Here is a 22935-nt window from a genome sequence, read left to right as displayed (position 1 = left end):
GAATTGGGATGAGAGGAGGAGTTAAGGAGAAGGGCGGCGGCCAGTCCTCTCTCCCTCCATCTAATTGGACTCTTCGTCAGCCCTTTCACCTTTGTGAGGGGGTGGGGCCTGTATAGACCACTCCCCCTGATACCGATAGTTATAATGCTGGTAATGCTTGTGGTAGATGAAGGTGATAATGACATTGATATTAGTAATGACAATAACGTACTAGCAAATAACTTTTATTAAACAAGTTTAAAATGACATAGATGAAAAAAATATATTTAGCAGAAAAACTTAACGGAATAACTTAAGGCTAGTTTTTGTGAGTTTTTTTCTCTTTGTGAAACTTGTTTATTCTTGCTCTATGTAAACTGCTCCGGCATTGGGGTAGGGACTACCGATTGGTTGAAATAATCTCGGGAACAGCCAATCCCATGTTGTGACTTCCTCCACCTTGCTGTTGCCGGGCTGTTTTACGTCTTCCATAATCCTGTCTTTGTAAGTGATGCATTGGGAATGGAGTTATAGCGGGGCTTGTCTTGCATTTGGAAAATGGCTACCTGGTATCTGCACATCTGTTTTCAGTATTTCTCTCCTTTTTATATTTTTCATTTTTTGTGCTTGGGTGTATGTGTTTCTATGTATGTGTGTTTGTGTGTTCTGCTAGTACGAATGGTATATTTAGAAAATGTTACCACCCATAAGCACAATATGAACCATTTTGACACAGGTGTTACTCTTAACGTTAATTGGCTCTGGCGGCCATGTTGATTTACTGCACTCTGGGTTTATACTGCCGCCCTAGTGGGCTGAAATGGAATAGCGCCATTTCTAAACCAAACTCTTACCTCCGGTCAGACAGCACCTTTCCTAGTCAAACAGCAATACGCTGCCAAAGTGAACATTTTTATTATTCATCCATCGTTGCGGAGTGACACCGGAGGTCTACTTTTCTAACGCGCCTTCTGAAAAATGTAGTGCATGGTTATGATTTTGAGAGGCCAACTAAACTCTTTCAATGACCCCGACAGAACTCTGCACCAGCCCCGTTCACTCACTCTTCAAAATAAAAGCGTGCACTTGGAAGAAGTACCAAAGTATCTGGGAACACCTAAGAAAAACAAAACAAAAAAAGCGTTTTCTGAATGACTTGTGCCAATTGTTTTTGTTATTGAGAGTTCAGAGTTCCTTAAAGGTCCACACATTCATTTAATTATATTAATTAGGTTATGATTAAGATCCACTGTGCTCAGTTTTAACAGTTGAACTTTTTAGTTCATTTTTATTACGATTTAAATGCTCAAATATTATTATCAAATAATAATATCGTCAAACATTATAATTAATGTCAATAATATGACAAATTATAAATGTTCACCTCCAAATATGGGTACGACAGAACGTTGTCATTCTAAAGTGCCAGGTTTCTGTATTTTTCCGAGAGTGCTCCAAAGCTGACCAGTATGTGAACCAGTTAGCTTGCCCACTGGCCATAACAATAAGCCTTTAGCGCAGCTGGACAATATTTTTACTTTTATATCTCACTAAAGCACAGAATTTACATTAGAAATGCTGTTCTGGGAATCCCCTGCTTTATTATTAGTTAGGGAAGAGGAGTCTCCCTCCTTCTAAGCTCAACACTGCCCTTGTAAACATGAATACGTTTATAGGACCACCCTGGTTTAACCAATGACGCGCTCGGATTACCCCTTCACGTTGTGTCTCAAACAGGACCTTTTCTGGTGCGTTCTCCGTGATATCTTTTAATCGATCACGTTTCCGTAATGGCTAACGAACGGTAGACTTCTTGGTGTGAAGTTTGAAATGTTTATGCTCAGGTGTTGGGTTGAGGTCAGGTTGTGGTGTGGTAAAGATCCTGGCTGGAGTAAACCTCTCCTGGCTGGCATTCATCATGGAAATAACAGCCATGAGAGGATTAGGCGTCCCAGTTTGAAACATGAGTCCTCCAATCAGGCATTGGTCCCTTTACCAAATAAGGAATAAGAGGTGGGGCATACAACTGTCCGAAATAAAGAGAGAAAGAGAAAGTGAAATCTTTTTTGGTGGGAAATGAGAAATTTTGTTGAGCTGGGCTGTGCGAATGTAATGCTCGTCCTTTTTATTTTGTTTTGCTTTAACCATGTTTCTTTTTTTTTACCCATGTCTCTTTTTAGGGAAATAATTAGGTTTTATCTCTGTGAAGTGTTAGTTTACTGTCCTAGTGTACTCTCAAGTTAGTTGAAATGTGTGATAGATTGTGTGTAACCTTTTTAGGCATTAGCTTAATAAGGGATAATAGCATAATATAAATAAATAACAATAAAAAAAATGTTTAAGAGAATACAATCAAACTTGTGTGGCTAATTTCTCTGTGTACTATGATAAAGAAAAACATTAAATATTAATAAAAAGCTGAAGATTTTTTCTGTCTCTGCATTTGGATTTTCAATGGTTGGGGCGTTTGGGGAACTCCCGAAAGACTTTGAGGAACTCCCGAAGGACTTTGGGGAACTCCCGAAAGAACTCCCCATTCATATCATAACTGATGATATGAATGGGGAGTTCATAACTGATATGAATGGGGAACCACCCATTCATATCATTTATATAAATACATATATACAGTGTTGGCCCGTAATAGCATATAATTGAATAACAACTAAATCATTCCATATAGTGTGTATTTTATTTTATGGCTATCTTTTCGTGCAGTGGCCTATTCTCTGGAATAACCATTTGATAATATAAATAAAACAATAAAATCATTCTTTTTAATTTGTGCTCTTCGGTTCAAACAAAGCATCTGACAGTGAAAAGCTAAATTTCCAAAATAAGAATGAAATCAAAATAAAATAAGGGCATTTTCTTTGTGCCAGCTGTTTTCTTTTCATGTCCCATAGTTAATACATTTCTTAAAATAATACAATAACCCAATGCAAGAAAAAGGTTGAAAATATTATACACATAACATAAACATACAATAAAACATATCTTGCATTGATTACTATGGCATTAGTCATCATCATTAGTCAGTCATCTAGTGATACTCTTCAAACCATTTGGTGGTTAGCGGTTTACATAACGTTTGATGTACTGCAGAAAGGAGAATTGAGGCACCAAGGTAAAGATATGTGTCAAGCCCATTGACTCAAGAATCTGGAGTTCTATCAGAGAGTCCAGACATTGGGTAGTGTTCGGCCTTTGCCCTAGTTGAACATCACTAAGCTGATCCCAAATTGAAGCTATCAAGTCTTCAATAATCATGGACAAGACTGGCAACTGCTTGACCTCTACCACCTTGTAATCGTCTCTGACTACCATAAGAGTACCTAAGGCCTTGATTGCATTTTTCTTGAACAGCTCCAATATCGAGAGTTTTTTCCTCATGTGCTTTTCAAATCTGGTGGCACTGGGTTTGGGGGTTCTGGTGGCTAGGTTTGAGAAGGTCAGCGTGGCTTCTATCTGTTTCTGGTAGAACTGAATGGACCTGTGAGCATCATCCAAATCAGCCAGTGCTTGATTCATGCAGCTTTCGTCCTGCGTTCGGTTTCTTTGGGATAAAAGCACCATTGCACGGTTGTACAGTGCAATGGCAGCCCAGGCACTATCTTCTTCTATGGCCCTGGTGTACATGACAATGCTTTCCTCAGGCTTGCCAGCCTCCCGCAGGTCATTGCCAAACCCTGTGTAATGGTGAAGGTTTGAAGAGGGTGAATGTCTCGATGCAACCTTTGCCCACGCCGCTTTCATGTCTGCTTCCATCCTGCTGGTCAAGTCTTGAATAGAGTTGTCCTTGTCGAAGTGCATGAGTAACCACAGACCCCAGGTTTCGTTCAGGGAGTCAACCGCCGACTTTGGCGGTTTGTTTGAATAGCTTTTGTAGAACTCATCCAAGATGACCAGATACCTTCCGAACAGATTATCTTTTTTATTCAGCTCCTCAATGTCATGCTCCACATAACGGGAGAGACTGTCCGCAGACACATCTCTGGCTTTTTAGCAGCAGTCAATCTTGAGGCATGGGTTTCAGGTGAAACCTGCGGAAACCCCTGAGAGATGGAACAACATGGTGCGCTTGTTGAGGGAAGATCGAGACAAACAACCAGCTGGGCACACCCAGGAGAACCTTGTCTAGCAGTGCGTCCGAATGCCTGTTGTTCGACATGCCCATTTGGGGTCAGAAAGGTCTGTACTGCAAACAAACCGCCAGCCTTGTTGACCTGCTCAGATATTGTAAGGTCAGTCCCACGACCTGCAAGGTTAGTGGCTATAATGACATCTCCAGCTTCAAGCTTCTTTTGAAAGATTGCTGAATTGTCGCAGTTGTTGTTAATGTATAGCTTTTTTTGGGAAATGTCATCACTGAGAGCATTGTAAACTGCCTTTGCTTTGTTGATTGTCTCACAGATTACTAACACAGCTCTTTCGGCTCGAAAAGGAGTAGGACTGATTTGCACTGTAACAACTTTGCAGACCTCCTTGAGCCACTCGTTGTCATCCTTGACTACCAAACCTTGAACCTCAAACAGTTTCCTCCGTTTGAACGAAGGTATGTCACAAGTCTTTACCCCGTTGTAGAGTCTCCGAAACACCGCTCTTTCTGATTGGTTACCGAGCGTTCCGGTGACTCCATATATCTGAGTACTGTACTTTTGAAATAAACAATAGTTTGACATGAAGTTTGTGATGACTGTCATGTTGCTTATTTTGGTCCAATTGTCCATTTCGAGGAACTGCTGAAGCCCATCTGACAATTCCATATAGCTCTCAACCACACCTGTGTACCTATAGTCAACAGGCACTACCCTCCCTTGCTCAACAATATAATCTTCGTCAATTGACAGTGTTTGGGCTATTAATGCATGATTTATCCATGACTTCACCAGCTGGGCAAGGAATCTAGGAAGTTGGCAAACGGTGGCGCCACCAGTCACTGCACATTTTTCGAACTGCATGAAACCTTTCACTGTTTCTTCTACTGCTCTTATCAGTGACTCTCCATCGTTATATATGTAACGACAGATGGCGCCTTTGATATACAGCAATGGCACCTGGAATCTTTCACTGTTGTCAACTGGTGATCTAGGGTTCAGCTCCTCAAGCGTTCATTTTGGCATCATTTTGTACATGCAGGGCAAACCGATGGGTTGAGTATTTCATCTCCACTGAATGAAAAAACATGACAATTTTCCTTAATTTTCGTTCCAAGAAGACTGGGAGAGATTTCAATGTCATGTACGGTACCTTGTAAAAGGATCCCTGCATCTTCTGCCATTTGAAGGACAGTAAACTTGTCGACACCCTCCCTCCGGTTGAGGTTTTCAAGCACAATGTCTTGGAAAAGGCATTCAGGACCCACTGTGGTTTGGGAGTTAATCCTATCGTATCGGTTCACGGTGTGCCATATTAATGCCAGGAGGCATTTGATATGCTGCAAAGCAGGCATTTCGCTACTCAAGTAAACCGTGTGGCAAGCCCTATCCAGCATTAAAGAGTCTGCTTCGTCAATGATTGCGCATTGGAATCGCCTTTCCCCGCGTATATGCATGCGCTGGAATTGCTGTCTCAGCACGTCCCCCGCAAACTGGTCAGTCGATCCATAAATCACCTGGCACTGGTAACACTTCTTTAAAGCCGCATCACCTCTGGATGTACTTGTGTTGCAATCGACACTGATTCCCATGTTTCCATAAAATGTCTTCCAATTAATATAGTCTCTCTCTGCCAGAACCCGGGAGCTGGACATGATGTCCACAGTCTCGCCCACGAAACGCAGCAAACATTGCCACGATGCAGGACTTTCCCTCGCCGGTGCCAACCTGAATCAACCAACCGGTTTCAGAGAGGGCCATCAGCACCCAGCTCACCATTTGAGTCAATCTGGGTATGTATCTTTTGGCTTTTTTCACTCCAAGACAGAGCTGGTACAATGTCCTTTTCAAGCCTTGAAGTTCAGACTCTCCATCGGTGGATTTAAGGCTGTCACAGACAGACACGATGGTATCTTTCACCTTAGATAGAAGGTCTTCATCCATGTGATTTAACTGTTGCTGTCGGATTTCTTCTAGAATCTCTGTGAGTTCTTTGTCTTTGTCCCTGCTTATGATGTCCAGGAGGGTTTCTTCAGGTTTAGTCAGATCCTTCACTAACTGTGTAGCCGTCTGTCCATCTGGAAATATCAAAGTCGGAGAGATGTAATGGATTTCTAAAGAATGCAAGACTTTTATCATCCGTGATAAATTGGTCGGCGACGATTCAAACCGCACTTGAAGAGCGCACAACAAATCATCGAGTTTTGCACGGCACCAGTTGCAATTTGTGCCCAGACTTTGGAGTCTTTCGGTAAGAAGCCTCTCGTCATTGTCCAGTTGATTCGAGGCCAACGCCTTTTGGAGCCGGCGATCTCTTTTGATGTTGGCAGCCATCTTACTCGCTACAGAGAGATAAGAAAGGTCAAAAAACACCACAATGCACCTAAAGCTGTGCCGCTCCATATTTAAACATTCCCAAATTATAATTCCTGTTGATATGATCTCTATGTAATAAATGTAATAGTCAGGTTTTTTTTAAATACAGAAACATGAAAAGGATTCAATAGCTCATTCATTCAGAGGTTAGTCTTTCCATATTTAATCAAATGTGTGTCTCCATCATTTTACTTTATATTTAAGTGTTTACTACGAATTTGGGACAATGAAAGACCCATAAGACAATAATAAACTAATAATTTAAACCCAACCCTAAGATAAAACATTGTGGTGTTTACAAATTAGTGATCAACGTGGTGGAGTCATAATTGCATGCAGCTATGAATATCGGAGTTAGGAATAACATTCAGATTACATATAGCATCTATTCCAACCAGTCGCGTCACTAGGCTGTTTTATCCGGGGCTAAAGCCCCGGATATTATTTAATTAGCCCAGATTATAATTTAAAATAAATAAATAAGTAATAATAATAATATATTTTTCTATATTTATTGTAATATTTACTGGTAACTATGGAATGCATTAATTAAATCCAGTCTAGAAGTGATGAAATGATTATAGTCACTAATGGTAGTTAGTTGTTCAGAAAGAAACATGGGGATTCCAGGGACATCTCAAAATAAAGTAGCCTAGTCCTTCTAGATAGTCCTTCTGGCAACAGTTTAAAAACATAATCAGACTGTTTACCAGCTCAAGTGAATTAACCTATTCTTTCCCCAGTCAGATCCATATATATATATATATATATATATATATAAATATGTAAGGTCTGTCTCACTTGTATTTTTTTCTCTGGGGTAAGCCCCTGATTCCTATTTGAAAAATTTGGTTGCGTGCGGTGTACTTACATGGTGCGAGACGTGGATAAAATTAAAGTGAAACAGACCTGTTCACTCTATATGAGCTCCAGCTGGAAGGGGTGGGGTCTGCGATTCTGTTGCCATTTCTTGTAAATGCAGCCAGTTTATTTATTCTGATGTTCATAGTGTTTTCTTCTGGCCATCTGAGATTGATAGTTCGCTTTCGCTTTCGCTTCCTTTGTGAATGCCTTGTAGTTTTCCAACAGAACATTACTGTAAAAAATTGTGTGCATTGTTTAAACAAAAAAAGGCTTCATAATAATAGTTTCTTAATATATATATTTGTTTATGTTTGTAGAATAATTAAATATAAAATGTTATGTTTTTAGTATGTTTTATGAGGGATTTTATTACTTATTGTGTGTGTGTGTGTGTGTGTGTGTGTGTGTGTGTGTGTGTGTGTGTGTGTGTGTGTGTGTGTGTGTGTGTGTGTGTGTGTGTGTGTGTGTGTGTGTGTGTGTGTGTATAGTGGGTGGTCGTGTAGTTATGTCTTAATGGAGCGGCTCCGTCCAGTCTGCGACACTCATTAGCTCTGCTGGGGGCTCCCCTCTGAGCGTGTTGTCCTAGAATGAGGGGTGTGTTTCAGCTGTGTCATTTGCAGCATATCGGTGGGGGTCCCACTGTTTATGGATTTTGGTTTTTGGTTTATGGTTGAGCTGGCCAGAGGGTCTTAACAAGAGTAGCGTTTACATAATGTGGGCTGTCTCAGTGTGTCGATGGGCTAGTGACAGCCTAAGCTGATTTACTGCTGCAGCGACCGGGCGTGGGCTGATATAAACCCTTAGGGTAACACAGGTTGGGTACTAGCATTTGTTTCCAGCCACAAACAGCGAAAACACCAATCCAACAAGATGCTGATCAGCGGTCAGTATCAACTAAAACTTTATATTTTAGATTTATCAGGACTACGACAATGCGTAACTGGTTTATATTTGTATGATGAGAAGTCAGTTATCTGGTATTCCGAGGGACACCGCAGGGAATGTGATCCATCAGCCTGATCCACCCTATCCCTCTGAGAAGTGGACATTCCCACTATGCTCTGTAAGTCCAAGCAACGCCTCTGATGGTGTGTGTGTGTGTGTGTGTGTGTGTGTGTGTGTGTGTGTGTGTGTGTGTGTGTGTGTGTGTGTGTGTGTGTGTGTGTTGTACACACTTGAAATCTTCGCACTCCATGTTGGCGTAGTCAAATTCTGGTTCATCAGCATGCAACACAACACACACCCGCCCACACCCACGATAACAAGCTATTAACAGTGACTCAATACAGGTACATGTAATTAATAAGTAGGCAGGAGTTAGAGAGTGAATACGGAAACATGTAATCAATGAGCGGGTAGGGATTAGACATTGAATAGACAGTGAATAATAACACATAGGCTTATTACTTATTGTAGTGTATTGTATTTTTTGTAACATTAATTGATTCAGACAGTCTCAATGCGTTTATTTACCTCTTTTGATAGACAGACCTAACAGCCACATGAATAAAAAACAACACAATGACATACAAACAAATGAAATTAATATATACAATGAAATAGGCATGACACTAAGATTATACAACAACCGGAAAACACCCTTTGTGGCAAAAATAGCACAATGTCCTGCATTGCTCTGCATCACGGCTTTGATTTAGGTTTCAACCTTGCCAGAGAAACCTTCTCCCGCTGGCGGAGTTGGCCTTGGTGGATCCAGGATGTGGGCCTGTGTTACCTCCAGCGTCGTCCTGTGGCACAGCAGGGAGAGCTCTTGGTCATGACACAGATTGGCCATGTCATCCTCTGTTTCACATTTCCTGGACCAGGTTTGGTAGTTGTGGTGGGCTGTGGTTGACAAAGGCCCAATCCCATTTCTACCCCTTACCCCTTCAAAACAAGGGGGAGGGGTAAGGGGAAGGGGTAGAAATGGGATTGGGCCTTACTCTTTGACGTCCTATAATCTTTATCCTTTGTTTGAAATGAATAAACTGGACAATGAGCGCACTGGGAGGGGTCGCATGTGGCTCAGGAGGTCGAGCGGGTGGGCTGGTATCCGGAAGGTCGCTAGTTCGAAACCCCGGCTCCTTCTTGCGTGAGTGTCAAAGTGTCCCTGAGCGAGACACCTCGCCCTAACTGCCCCCGACGAGCTGGCAGTCGCCTTGCATGGTGTACCCCTCGTGGTCATGAATGGGCGCATGTTGGGCAATATTGTAAAAGCGCTGTGAGTGGCCGCTGGTTCGAATAGCGCTGCATAAATGTCGTCCATTTACTGAGAAAAGGGCAGGAATGGGCAGGAGGAAACAGAGACAACGCAGGGCCACACCTGGGCAGCTCGCAGGTTCCTCTTCCCCTATGACATGGATTCCAGAGATATTTATCAGGATTTTTTTTTTGCAGCAGGAACAAGTGATAAAACCCACGGACACAGACACAGCCTTCTTATAGTGACGTCCGGCTCCCCGTCCACATCCCCCGCTGCCCGGCCCCGGTTTCACCCCCCCCCTTCTGGTGGACCACAGAGAACGTTCTGGTTCCAGGACAGCGACGGACCCCCACCAGTGCAGACCGCCCAGGTGGTTGTGAGTATTGCTGCCGAATGTGGTCGCGGAGATGGGAGAGTTTCAGGTCTTTCTGTTGGGATTCTGTCTGCTTTGTGTGGTTTGAGATGCATAGGATGCATGATTGGATGGTGAACGTGTGGTCTGTTTTGAGCTGTGGATGTTTTGCTGACAAGTTGCTCTCCTGGGGAGAATACATCGATTAGAGTGACTGAATGATTAAATCCCTGACGGACTGACGGACCAAATCATGTGCTTCAGTTAAGTTCAGTGTAGTCCTCATTCCAGATTGACTGCACCCTTTTCAGTGTTGGCAGGGTTACAAAGAAATTACTTTATTTTGGAGTATGAGGTTCATTTGGTGTTTTCGACTATAAAAGGTCACATTCTTCTTCAAAATAAAAGTTGTCGTATTTAAAAGTTGTATTTAAATGGGCAATTGCAGACACTTATTTATCATTTCATACAAACAACCGTGCAATCATAACTGTATTATATTCTATGTGAATAAATACTTAAAATGAGCATGGCCGTGCAACTATCAATGCTCAATTTCTGTATTCCTTCCTGTGGCAATGAAAACAATGTGCTTTCCCATATAATAATACTACCACTCATACTATGTAGTAATATTACTGATCAATTTTATCAGACTGGACTCTGCTTTGGTTAGGTGAGACTTTACTTTGAAGGACCCCTTCAGGAAGTCAAGTCGTCTTAACTGTGTTCACACTGCAATGTTGTGATCATGTCAGCTCATAAATACAGTCGTGGTCCATTTTTAATTTAAAAATAATAAAATAATATGAATATGCGTTGAAAGGCCGTGTTGGTAAGCCAAAGGTCTCCCATCAAACGTCATCACGGGGCCGCATACCAGCCGATCGGAGGGAGCAGGCGCGACCGGTTGGGCTGCATGGTGAAGCCTTGAAAGATCTGAGGGAGGGCTGAACAAGATAAACAGTCCCACGAAGTGAACCCTTGCCAATCACCAATCACTGTCGATCACTGCTTTGCATCTGAGACGCGGGGAAGTCTGGCTTTAGATCGCTCTGAATGAAGACGAGTATTGGACGGGAGACGCAATCATGGTCAGTACGCTTTGAGGGTATTCTGGATGTTCGTCTGGAACTGAACGTGGACACGTGTGTGTGCGTGTGTGTAAGCTTAGTATGTGTGTGTGTGTTTGTAGACCTGCTGTGTGAGTGTGTAGGCCTGCAATCAGAGTGTGTAGGCCTACTGCTAGAAACGTTTTGGATGGATAGAGACGTGAGCGATGGTTTGCTTGTGTCGTTTTTTTGTGCTGGAGGCAGTTCGATGTGTTGATTGCTTTATATTAATTGTCTTCCCCCCCCCCCCCCCCCCCCTAATTATATCTGGAGAACAAGGAAGCAGTCACCCTCACACGGTTCACGGATCGGACCAAAATATCTCATGCAGTTAGGCGAACGGTGAGAATTATGCACACACACACACACACACACACACACACACACACACACACACACACACACACACACACACACGAAATTGTTAATTAAAAATCTATATATATATTGCTGGGTTGGCCTTAAATTGGACAGCCCAAAACATTGTGTCGTAACTCTCTCATTGAAATTTAGCGCTGTGTTTTGATTGTCAAAACATATTGTGCAGGCCATGCCAATAGATTCCATGTGACACACCTGTCCCAAATAGATGACTAACCATGTAGATGACTAGGCACAATGCGGGTAACTTATCCAAATATGGATATGTAAGCTGATAAACACAAAGCTGTCATATTATTTATAATGAAATTTCTTAGTCTAAGTTGGATTCTGTTTTGTACTGTTTTACTCAAGTGTGTGTGTGTGTGTGTGTGTGTGTGTGTGTGTGTGTGTCCCTGCGTGTGTGTGTGTGTGTGTGTGTGTGTGTACAGGGTAGCATCAGGCTACATGGGATGCTATCACGGGCCTCCGTGAAGGTGAGTTACCTACCGTTCCTTCTCCGAGCGTTGCATGCTGCTGGCAGAGCTGAACCCCTTCCTCCCTCCTCTACCACCTCTTTCTCTGGAGACCTAACGGTGCATAAGTGATGGTCCGAGCAACGTTTATCGTGTGATGACCCCTACTCCCTCCGTGTCGTGTCTTCAGGGGCCCAGTGGCCAAAAGCCCCCCACGGCGGGTCTTCAGGCGGCCTCTTCCTCTCTTCCTCCAACGGCGCTCCAGGCATCCCCTGGGGAGGCCTCCGCTACGCCTCCCGACGCCTCCCTGACCCAGCCTCCCCTGAGCTCGACCTCTGACCTGGGGCGATTCCAGAGCCCGTCCGATCTCTCCAGCCTGGATCAATCATCCGCCCGGCCCCTGTCGTCACAGAAGGCGGCGGCGGCGGCGGTTGGGAGCGTGTCGTCGATGAACCAGGCGTTCTCTGCCCCGACGTGGTCGCCCCAGCTCACAGAGCCGTCCGGCGGGTACGACGCGTCCCCCGCCCCCGCGGCGGGAGGCGGGCTCAGCCGCTCTGTGGCGGAAGGCGTCGGGTCCGTTGTCAAAAAGGCGGACATGTTCCCGTGGTTCCCCTTTGACGAGAACACCCTCGATCCGTTCAGAACCCCGCCGGGCAGCCGAGAGGTCCGGGCTCCTGAGCGCGCGGGCCCCTCCCTCTTCTCTCCGGAGCAGCAGGAGAACATCTTCCAATCCCGGCCCAAGGAAGGAGACAAACTATTCCAGACCCCTCTCCCGGAGAAGGAGACCGGTTTGTTCCAGACCCCGCTCCCGAACGGAGCCCTCGTCCACAGAGACCCCTTCTCCGCGGACAACGACCTGTTCAGTTTCTCAGATCACCCGCCGAGTGGGGCGCTGTCGCTCTCGTCCAACGGGATCCAGCGTTCCCCCGACGGGGACCCCTTCTTCCAGCGAGGGCCTATGGAAGCGCGGGGGTCTGTCGTACTCCCCGCCCCCTTGTCGCAGTCCGCACACCGACCTTCCGACAGTCCTAATTGGTCGGTTTTCGTCAACACCAGCAGCGCTTCCAGCTCCGCCCCCGCCGACGACACCGTCGCGGCCCCCCACGCCGCGCTTTCCCCCAACCTTTCCGACGCGGCGGCCATTTTCTCTCCCGCCGTCGATCCCGGGACGGGCGTGGCTCCGACGTCCCGCCCTCCAACGCCGGCCTGCCCCGACATACCGCCGGCGGTGACGCTGACCACCCCCACGGGATCGAATCGTGGTATACTCCAGCCGACGCCCTTCGCTCTGGCCCTGGCTTCCATGGCAACGGCGCAACCGTCCCCGACGCCGTCGGTGAGTGTCCGTCTGTCCGTCTGCCGGTGGTAGAGGACAGGGACGCAACCGTGGTCAATTATTATTCGATTTGTTGTCGGTGTACTGACTTGTAGATGTAAATAATGGCAAAGGCCCATGATACTGAAGTGAGCAGCGCTCCGGGTTGTTTAACACTTTTGCTTTGTCATTTCAACTGACAAGAATTTGTTAGAATTAACTGAAACAGAAATGCTACCAAATATTTTCATTTAAAAAGCTTTAGGCACATGGCTGACATTTTTTCTTTTCTTTTTTTTTTTTTTTTGTTACCAAGAATTATTATTGACGCTTTATCCGGATGGACAGTATTTCCACAGCAGTGTTCAGTTGTAGAACGCGACCGTACTCGATAGTTTGAGTTTGGGTCTCGTCGTTGTTCCCGGGATGGTGGGGTTGATCAGGGTTCCTGAAGGAGGAGGGGGGGGCTTCTTTCTCACCCCAATCTCCTCTCCGCCCTGCAGGGCAGTGCCTTCAGCCGACCTCCGAAGCCTGTGCCGCGTGTCAGACCCCAGCGGCCCGCGGGCCTGGTACTCCGGCCAACAGCGAGTCCGGTACGGTCGACTCAAATATTAACGCCGTTCTTTAGCATGAGTCGCTGATGGCGCTCCTTTTGAAGTCCACCGCCGCTAACGGTGTTGGTTTGTGTTGTTGTTGTTGTTGTTGTTGTTGTTTATTTCAGGCTGGGCAAAATGCTTCCCCAGTGCCCGGCAAGACTCCACCGAAGACACCACCCAAAGCTCCACCCAGACCGACCCTACCAGCCACCCTCAGGTTCTCCCCTAGCTCGCCCTTAACTCCAGAACCCTTAACTTCAGAACCCTTAATTCAAGAACCCTTAACACTCAAGCCAGCACGAGCCCCCGCCCTCGCACTCAGCCCCATCGGCCCCTCAAACCCCTTCGCCACCCAAGGACCGACCCCCACCCTCACCCCCATCACAGCCTCTAACCCAGAACCCTGGATGGTCCAGAAACCCACCCTCACCCCCACCCCGACCTCCACGTCCACCCCAAACACTCAACTCTCAGAGCCACACCCCTTGCCCTCCGCCACCCCACGACTGAACACCACCACCACCTCCGCCCCACTGACCCGCGTCACGGCTCCAACACCGACCCCCAAGCCGGTTCCTCGCCTCAAACAAGCTGCAGAGGTAAAGATCACAGGGCAATTAAATTAAATGTGATTATATTTAATGTGGTTCATTACATGTATAAGCATATCATTTGATAAAGGTGTGTTTAATTATGTATCGTCTGGGTTTTAATGACTATGTTGGACATCATGATCTTGGTGTCTGGAATAGCTCCGATGGGTTGCAGTGAATATCTCTGGTGGGGTACAGTGACGGTCCCTGGTGGGGTACAGTGGAGGTCTCTGGTGGGGTACAGTGAGGGTCTCTGGTGGGGTACAGTGAAGGTCTCTGGTGGGGTACAGTGGAGGTCTCTGGTGGGGTACAGTGAGGGTCTCTGGTGGGGTACAGTGGAGGTCTCTGGTGGGGTACAGTGGAGGTCTCTGGTGGGGTACAGTGGAGGTCTCTGGTGGGGTACAGTGAGGGTCTCTGGTGGGGTACAGTGAGGGTCTCTGGTGGGGTACAGTGGAGGTCTCTGGTGGGGTACAGTGAGGGTCTCTGGTGGGGTACAGTGAGGGTCTCTGGTGGGGTACAGTGAGGGTCTCTGGTGGGGTACAGTGAGGGTCTCTGGTGGGGTACAGTGAAGGTCTCTGGTGGGGTACAGTGGAGGTCTCTGGTGGGGTACAGTGGAGGTCTCTGGTGGGGTACAGTGAGGGTCTCTGGTGGGGTACAGTGAGGGTCTCTGGTGGGGTACAGTGAAGGTCTCTGGTGGGGTACAGTGGAGGTCTCTGGTGTACAGTGAAGGTCTCTGGTGGGGTACAGTGAAGGTCTCTGGTGGGGTACAGTGAAGGTCTCTGGTGGGGTACAGTGAAGGTCTCTGGTGGGGTACAGTGGAGGTCTCTGGTGGGGTACAGTGGAGGTCTCTGGTGGGGTACAGTGGAGGTCTCTGGTGGGGTACAGTGAGGGTCTCTGGTGGGGTACAGTGGAGGTCTCTGGTGGGGTACAGTGGAGGTCTCTGGTGGGGTACAGTGAGGGTCTCTGGTGGGGTACAGTGGAGGTCTCTGGTGGGGTACAGTGGAGGTCTCTGGTGGGGTACAGTGAGGGTCTCTGGTGGGGTACAGTGAGGGTCTCTGGTGGGGTACAGTGGAGGTCTCTGGTGGGGTACAGTGGAGGTCTCTGGTGGGGTACAGTGATCTCATTGATAAGCCTGTACGGTGGACAGTGGATAGACTGGTGTGTTTGCTTTGTTTTCCAGAAGGATCCCCCTGAAGAGGACGTGGTCTATCTGGACATTGTGCTCAACGGCCAGGTCGGTTGCTGCTGCTTTGATTTAAAATGTTTTCTCTTGTTGGTGTACATTGCTGATCGTTTACTGACCCTCATTAATCCTTCCCGTATCGCCACCCCCTAGGAGAGATGTGTTGAAGACTGGCCCGAGGACAGTCCTCAGCTGGACCCCGAATTCAAACCGGTCAGACTCCACTTACTACGTTCATTGTGTGATTGTAGTCTTTTTTTTTTTTTTTAGATCCTCCGTATTAGAATGATCCCCTCCCACCCAGTAAGACTTTCGCTTGTTAACGTTACCCTGCTGTTATTCTTTTTATTGTTTGTTGCTTCAATTTGTAAAGGTGCTTTACAAACGAAGTGTATTATGATATTTAAATAGTGTTTAAAATAATTGAATTGATGTTTGAGCGGGTCCCCAGTAGATATAGCTAGATCATCCTATGTGTGTAATTTGATCCCCATGTCGCCATCTCCCTCTAGTCTGGAACCTTCCGGCTGCGCAGAGAATCAATGAGGGTGAGCCCTCTGCTGCTCAAGGGCAGAGTTCGATTGGATGTTAATAAGCGACGAACCGCATAATAATAAAAAAAAAAGATGTTCATGAATGGCAGGACAATAACACTGAGGTGGTTAATCCAACAGGTGAACGGTCTCTCTGATGGAGATGGCTACAGCCCTCTGGACAATCCTGAGAAGGTGCTCGCTCGCTCGCTCACTCACTCACTCACTCACTCACTCACTCACTCACTCACTCACTCACTCACTCACTCACTCACTCACTCACTCACTCGTTTAGCTTCCATCCACTGTCCCTGCATGTTTTCCGAAACTTTATTCGCGTAACACCTCATCACACTGACGTAGGCCCAGAAGAGATCACAAACGCGTCGTTTTTTTTCTTGTTCAATTCATGTCAACTTTATTCGTATTGCACTTCATCACAGTAGGCCGTACCCGCTAACCCTCCCCCCTCCAGAGGTCAAGGGAAAAACATACCCCAGATGTCAATAGCAACAGGGGGGAAGGAATGGGAACGGAGCTCGAGAACAAAGCTTTAACGATGGTCTCCTTTCTTTTTAACAGAAAAGAGGAAGAAAATTCAGAACGTCAACTTTCCTCAAAGGCTCGCTCAAGGTGTGTGTGTGTGTGTGTGTGTGTGTGTGTGTGTGTGTGTGTGTGTGTGTGTGTGTGTGTGTGTGTGTGTGTGTGTGTGTGTGTGTGTGTGTGTGTGTGTGTGTGTGTCCCCGTTAATGACAATGTTTTGTTACCAGGATAAATATCGGAATGTGTCAAACGAAGGCAAAGGTGAAACGCTTCTCAGGGCGTCAAAGGTGAAATATGAAAAAACAACACAAATGCACAACTATCTCTAGATTTATTATTTTTTATAAAAAACATATTTCTTTTATTTAATGTTTTCATCTTTCAGCGTGACAAAGAAGACAAAGATGACATCAGCGACTATTCCTTCTCCAAGAGTTCAATGGTGAGTGCTGTTTAATTACAGTGCTGCTTGGCCACCATAATGATCTTTTTCCAGTATTAATTTTCCTCCATGTTGATTTCCAGGAGGCTTTTCCAGAAACTAGCCTTTACGAAGATGAGATGGAAGAGGAAATGGACCACAAGCCGGTTAGCGTTTAAAAAAAAATTCTCAACTATAACAAAATGTTTGTTTGAAGTTTGATCATCAATAATGTATCTCTGTGTTTATCTCCTTTTGTCTCTCTATCTCTCCCCCTCTGTCTCTCTCTCTCTCCAGAAGAGTAAGGCCAAGCTTCGGCTTGGCACCTTTGTCCGCAAGGGTTCCGAGGCGTCTGTCCTCCACAGCAAGGCAGAGGGCGACCAGGTGAATGCCAGCCAATGGGACGACAGCCGATGGTGTCAGGAAACGCAGGTAAGCTAAGCTAACGCAAGGTGTTTAAGCCAGTGAGTCAGAGTTCAAATGGCCAACGTTCACAATTAAAATGTGATGTCTCTCGGCGATTGCGTTCTTCTTTAACGGAAAATATTTTTTTATGATCGTCTGATGATTTGCGATTGGTAGTCGATATAAATTTGCAGGTCGTGTGGAAGTTCAGTTCTGTTGAATGTACTTAACATATTTTAAACCTTTTTTTACACATTTAAAATCAGTTCACAGTAGGTCGGTCATTGTGTTCACAAGTTATTTACACAAGTATATCTACATCCTCAATATGGGGGTATGATATCAGGGTCATATCAATACGATCCTATAATGAAACTCATTGCTTTCTTCTTCCTTGGTAGGATGAGGACGTGCAAAGGCTGAAGGTTCAGAAGAGTGACTCCGTAGCGCGGCGATGGTCTGAGGTGAGCTGATGGAAGTACTGATACACATGTTGTATACTGTGCTCCACTACAGTCATAGATATTGATTTACATGTTATATGTCTATATATATATATATATACCACTGTCCCCTGGCCTACACTGTCACAACAATTAAATGAAAAACTTTCACTGTAGTAGATAGATTATGTCGTGTGTGTGTGTGTGTGTGTGTGTGTGTGTGTGTGTGTGTGTGTGTGTGTGTGTGTGTGTGTGTGTGTGTGTGTGTGTGTGTGTGTGTGTGTGTGTGTGTGTGTGTGTGTGTGTGTGTGTGTGTGTGTGTGTGTGTGTGTGTGTGTGTGTTCGGTCAATTTTAGGGTATGCTCCTGGATGATGAAGACGAGGGTATGAAGAAGGGGACGAGCGACGGTGACATTGTATGTTGTTTCATCTATATCTGGTTAATTGTATAGCTTGTTTAATTGGATGATTAGACTTTACAATACACAGGGATTAGGCATGAAGGGCTTGGTGTTATAATTAGCTAGCAAGCTTAGGTGAGGAATGGAGGCGCGGTCCGCTAGTGCACTTGGCATGTCGACGAAAGGTCTAGTAGTCGTAGGTTCAAATCCAGCCCTTGGTTCTTTGTCGTGGTTTTTCCTCCCGGGTTCCCGTCTCTGCACTAGTGTGGCCATAAAGGTTGCTCCGAAATAAACAAAAAAGGTGTTTCAAAAATGTTTCGAAAGCCTAAATCACGAAAAACAAACCTAAGAGACGGTGAACTCAAATCTCAGTGTTGGAGTTCCAGCTGAAACAGTGGGTGCACCGGCTCTCTAAGGGCGCCCTCCACTAGTGCCAGGGAATCGCCGTATTGAGTTCTCTTTTGTGTGATTAATTCCAGCCAATCAAATGGCTTGAATAGCGCTCATCTTAGCTGAATTCTTTAAGTCATCTTGATGCCAACCATTTGAGGTAGTTTTGAACTCCGATGAATGCTAAAATGTTTGACATACTTGCACAATTGTAAAATTCCTCTTGTCTCGCAGAAGAAGAAAAACAAATTGGAAATCAAGTTTGTTCCTCGGAGGGGTTTCGCCATCAGCAGAGTGGCGGTAAAGGACTCGGTCTAAATCTGAATTGAATTCATCCGTCCTTCATTGTGCTTTGTGATGTTAACGATCAGTTTTTAATCAATGCGTTTCCTGTAGAAAGAGGAGGAATCGAAAGGGGCTTCCGGCTACTCGCCCAAAAGAGGCTCTAAGGTGTGTGTGTGTGTGTGTGTGTGTGTGTGTGTGTGTGTGTGTGTGTGTGTGTGTGTGTGTGTGTGTGTGTGTGTGTGTGTGTGTGTGTGTGTGTGTGTGTGTGTGTGTGTGTGTGTGTGTGTGTGTGTGTGTGACCTTGCATTCAGATGTCATCGTTTCTCTCGACCACTGCATTCAAACTACAGGTTTCTCTAGGTTCATGCACATTGCCTAAATCATTTGAATACTTCTCTTAGGGCTATGTGTTCGAGGACCTGAACACTGCAAATATCTACACTCCTCAGTCTACTGGCAAAGTATTTTTACTTCATATTCCATTTGTTTTCAATTTAATTACTCCCCTGGATAAAATAAAATGTGTATATTTCTTTCCCAAAATATTTCTTTCTTTACTGATATTGTTATTTGGCAACTGTATGCTCAACTGTAATTGTAAATGACCAAGGATACGTTGGTGTTTGACTCCCAGTCTAAAGGTGCCGGGTTCGATGCCCAGTGTCCACAACCAAGCACTAGTGCGATGCCCAACACTTAGAGGATTGATGAGATGTATCGTATCATCAGATGCTACTCCAGATACCGCCTGGTAATGCCGGTACTTGATGGTACTTGTACTCTTGTGCACTAGGCAGCGTTCCTGGAAGAGGATTACTACGGTTCCAACGTTTCGGCGGGACTCAACGGAGACGACTTCCACCACGAAATGAAGGACTGCAGACCGGTAAGAACCGGACACTTGTCCATTTTGTTCTGCAGAACGCGTTTTACGTTACCTACGTTGTTATGTTTATTTGACTCATTGTGTGTTTTTTATTTTGTTTCCATCCCATTATCGACAGAAAACCCAAGTGTCTAAATATCCCCTTGTGAAGCGCCGAAGCTCCAAGGTAACGAGACGTCCCGTGTTGATGATGTCATCGCTCATCTACATCATGACCTAATTTGGCAATACCCGCACGCTCCCGCAGTAGCTTATGAAAGTGGGCATCGCATCGGCGCCTCTCTGACGCATCATAAACATTAATTTCATGTATTTTCGTTTGTTGCTTTTAGGAGGACCTGCTGGAGGAGTGCAGCCCCTATCGCTCAGAAGGGTTCTCTGAGAAGTGGGAGGATGGAGAGGAGAAGGAAATGGATTACGCCAAACAGGTACACTTGTCGGTCAACCCTTGCCTGGACGACAAGGAACAGGCTGCAGATTCACCGCTTTGTGTGTTTAAAACCAGAGCTCTCGGTTTAAAGGTGACATATTATACCACCAGGTGTGAGTATGATCGGCCGTTACAAGCCGTTTTGAAAATCGGCTTCTTCTGATGTCACAAGCGGACGTGCACACCAAGATGTGTGCTGGGTAGATCAGCCCGCTTTGATGTCAGAAGAGGCAGAATTTCAAAACGGCTTCTAACGGCTAATCACACTCACACCTGGTGGTCGAATATGTGGCCTTCAGCCATGGTTGCTCGTTCTTGCATCTTAGATAGATTGAAGCAGTGTTACTCATCAACGGCATACATCGTGCTGGTGATGTGGTTTAGGGAGAACACAGAGGCTTGTTTGTAGTGACTGACTGAACCACAAGTTCTTATCAGGACTAGACAAGCTAGAACAACGCTTTATCTGTGTTATTGTCCTAGTCTTGTCATTGGAATATAAAATCAATATATTATTTTATCGATCCTGCAGGGGAGAAAACGTATGTTGTCTCAGTCAAATTATGACTTTTATAAAACCAGTTTTGTTTTCTTTCTACAGAAATATCCCAAACACAAAAGTCATAAACAGAAGCCATCCCAGAAGAAGGTGTTCCTCAACGCATCCCCCATGGTACCTGAGTCCAGTCCCACAGCTTGGATTAAAGCTTGAAGTAGATGATATTTCTGTATATTAGGACGGATCATTCAGGTGGATGTGAGACGTTTGGGTGTTGTGTTCCTTGGTAGGGCTCCTTCCTGGAGGACGAAGACTACCAACAGGGTGAAGGGGGTCCCCCCAGCCCTTGGGGGCCGTACGAGGAGGAGGAGAACGGGATGGACCACTCAAAACCCGTACTGAATTTCTTCGTAAAGCCAAATATAACAAATATTTCCGTTTTGGTTTATATTGCTGTTACGTTTTTTTTACGTTTTTTTTTTTTTCACTTTCTTTAGCATAAGAGGTTGCCCAAACTAAAAGGGATTAAGAAGCACAAAGCAAAGGTAAGTCAAAGGGTCTAAAGTCAGAGGTAATTCAAGTAAAGTGCAGGCAAAGCGCTTGACAGTTGCCACGGGTAGTTCTTTGAGTATTTCCAATGTGTCACTTGGTTTTTAATTCTCTTCTCACCTTTCTATTTGTCCTCGGGTGTCCATCCAGAGTGGGACCCTGGATGTGGACCCCCCAGGAGCCACCTCTAGTGACTACTTCCAGTCCGAGGCTGCCGCGGTACGGACCACCACATGCATTTTTTAGAAGCTTCTACCAGTCAGGGTTTAGCACCCCGATAATCTGCGTGACTTCAAAGCGTTCAAAATCAAATCTAAAAACTTCTAACTTCTAAAACCTTAAACTCCGGAGAGCCAATCTTTAATATTCAACTTCCCTTCTGTTGACTGTTAAACATTTTTATGAAATGCATGTCAAATCTGAAATCACATGAGGACATCAGTCACATGCAGGTAGAAGGTGGAGCTGGAAAATCCCGGTACTGCAGAATAAAAAAAAAGTGTTGTGTGAACACAGAAGACCTTTTAATATGCGACAGAGAAGGCATTCCTGCCTCAGTTGATAGTGTGCCAGTTGTCTTTGTTTGCCGCATCATTAAGATCATTCAGGTATGCTTTATCACGCCCCGAGATACATACTTAGTCCTCATGTGACAGGCGGGTTATACCATAAGGGTTTCTTATGAGTCATCTTTTGTTGCCATTCATTTGAGTAAAGTTGCTTTTATTCTGAAGGCCTTTGACGTGATCGGGTTTTCAAATTTTGGTTGTTTAACGAGACAACATGGCCTCTTGGTGTCATTGTGTGTTCCTCTCTCATTTTGAATTGGATCATCTCAATGATTATTTTGAAATAAAAGTCCCTCTCTCACACTCTCTCTATCTCACTCTCTCACTCTCTCTCCAGGCGGAGTGGTTGTCCGCCCAGAGGGACGAGCGTGTTATGGCTGGGCTGGAGAAGGGGGAGGGGGATGGGGTGAGTGTTGCTCCCAGCCCCCTGTCGATGCTGCTGGTTAGTCTGGGATCCAGTGGTCCTACTGTGTTACAGCAGAACCTCTGAACCAGCGGTCCAACATAGTTTAATAAGTGTATTTCTGCAGTTACCCGTCTGCACGATGTTGATCTGAAACCCTTACAGGCACTACTTTAGAGTTCCCTACTGCTGGCAGAGTTAGTGTTAGTTTTGTGTTGCGTTAAAGATCGTAGCCCCCAGCAACATGATCGGTTGAAACAGTGTGTGTGTGTGTGTGTGTGTGTGTGTGTGTGTGTGTGTGTGTGTGTGTGTGTGTGTGTGTGTGTGTGTGTGTGTGTGTGTGTGTGTGTGTGTGTGTGTGTGTGTGTGTGTGTGTGTGTGTGTGTGTGTGTGTTAGAGAGCGTGAGCACATGACCAGCGTGTGAATAGCTCTGTCGTCATGGTATCACGAGGAAGAGCTGCAGGTGACTGGTCGTTGTACTGGTTTTGGTTTGTGTTACAGGACACCGACAGTCTGATGGAGTGGTGGAACACAGTGGAGCGTGAGTGATACACACCCGTGCGAACACGCACGTCCCTGTTTTTATTCGATGTTTGTACGTGCGTGGTATGTTTGTACCCTAATGCTTGTGGTATGTTTGTACCTTATGAGGTGTGGTGTGTTTGTATTCT

The 22935-nt window shown here is 45.5% G+C and overlaps 1 protein-coding gene across 2 annotated transcripts in view; it reads left to right on the top strand.

Moving 5' to 3' along the window:
• Window positions 1–9555: 9555 nt before the first annotated feature.
• The window catches only part of si:cabz01007807.1 (uncharacterized), a 16622-nt gene continuing 3242 nt past the window's right edge, over window positions 9556–22935 (top strand). Inside the window, exons 1-29 of one of the 2 annotated variants that reach the window (XM_060076715.1) lie at window positions 9556–10965; window positions 11257–11325; window positions 11796–11840; window positions 12010–13155; window positions 13638–13727; window positions 13856–14329; window positions 15504–15557; window positions 15660–15719; window positions 16019–16054; window positions 16181–16234; window positions 16622–16672; window positions 16810–16869; window positions 16968–17024; window positions 17108–17170; window positions 17304–17435; window positions 17810–17872; window positions 18208–18267; window positions 18877–18942; window positions 19039–19092; window positions 19329–19388; window positions 19721–19813; window positions 19932–19979; window positions 20146–20241; window positions 20845–20916; window positions 21033–21137; window positions 21240–21287; window positions 21442–21510; window positions 22198–22266; window positions 22766–22805. In XM_060076715.1, coding sequence (XP_059932698.1) covers window positions 10963–10965; window positions 11257–11325; window positions 11796–11840; window positions 12010–13155; window positions 13638–13727; window positions 13856–14329; window positions 15504–15557; window positions 15660–15719; window positions 16019–16054; window positions 16181–16234; window positions 16622–16672; window positions 16810–16869; window positions 16968–17024; window positions 17108–17170; window positions 17304–17435; window positions 17810–17872; window positions 18208–18267; window positions 18877–18942; window positions 19039–19092; window positions 19329–19388; window positions 19721–19813; window positions 19932–19979; window positions 20146–20241; window positions 20845–20916; window positions 21033–21137; window positions 21240–21287; window positions 21442–21510; window positions 22198–22266; window positions 22766–22805 — 3337 coding nt within the window. In that variant the 5' untranslated portion in view covers window positions 9556–10962. Of the gene's footprint in view, window positions 10966–11256; window positions 11326–11795; window positions 11841–12009; window positions 13156–13637; window positions 13728–13855; window positions 14330–15503; window positions 15558–15659; window positions 15720–16018; window positions 16055–16180; window positions 16235–16621; window positions 16673–16809; window positions 16870–16967; window positions 17025–17107; window positions 17171–17300; window positions 17436–17809; window positions 17873–18207; window positions 18268–18876; window positions 18943–19038; window positions 19093–19328; window positions 19389–19720; window positions 19814–19931; window positions 19980–20145; window positions 20242–20844; window positions 20917–21032; window positions 21138–21239; window positions 21288–21441; window positions 21511–22197; window positions 22267–22765; window positions 22806–22935 lie in introns of both variants that reach the window. The other variant, XM_060076714.1, reaches the window with a different exon arrangement.

Source organism: Gadus macrocephalus, chromosome 17, assembly GCF_031168955.1.
Source record: "Gadus macrocephalus chromosome 17, ASM3116895v1".
NCBI lineage: Eukaryota > Metazoa > Chordata > Actinopteri > Gadiformes > Gadidae > Gadus > Gadus macrocephalus.
This window is presented reverse-complemented; position numbering and strand designations above follow the sequence as displayed.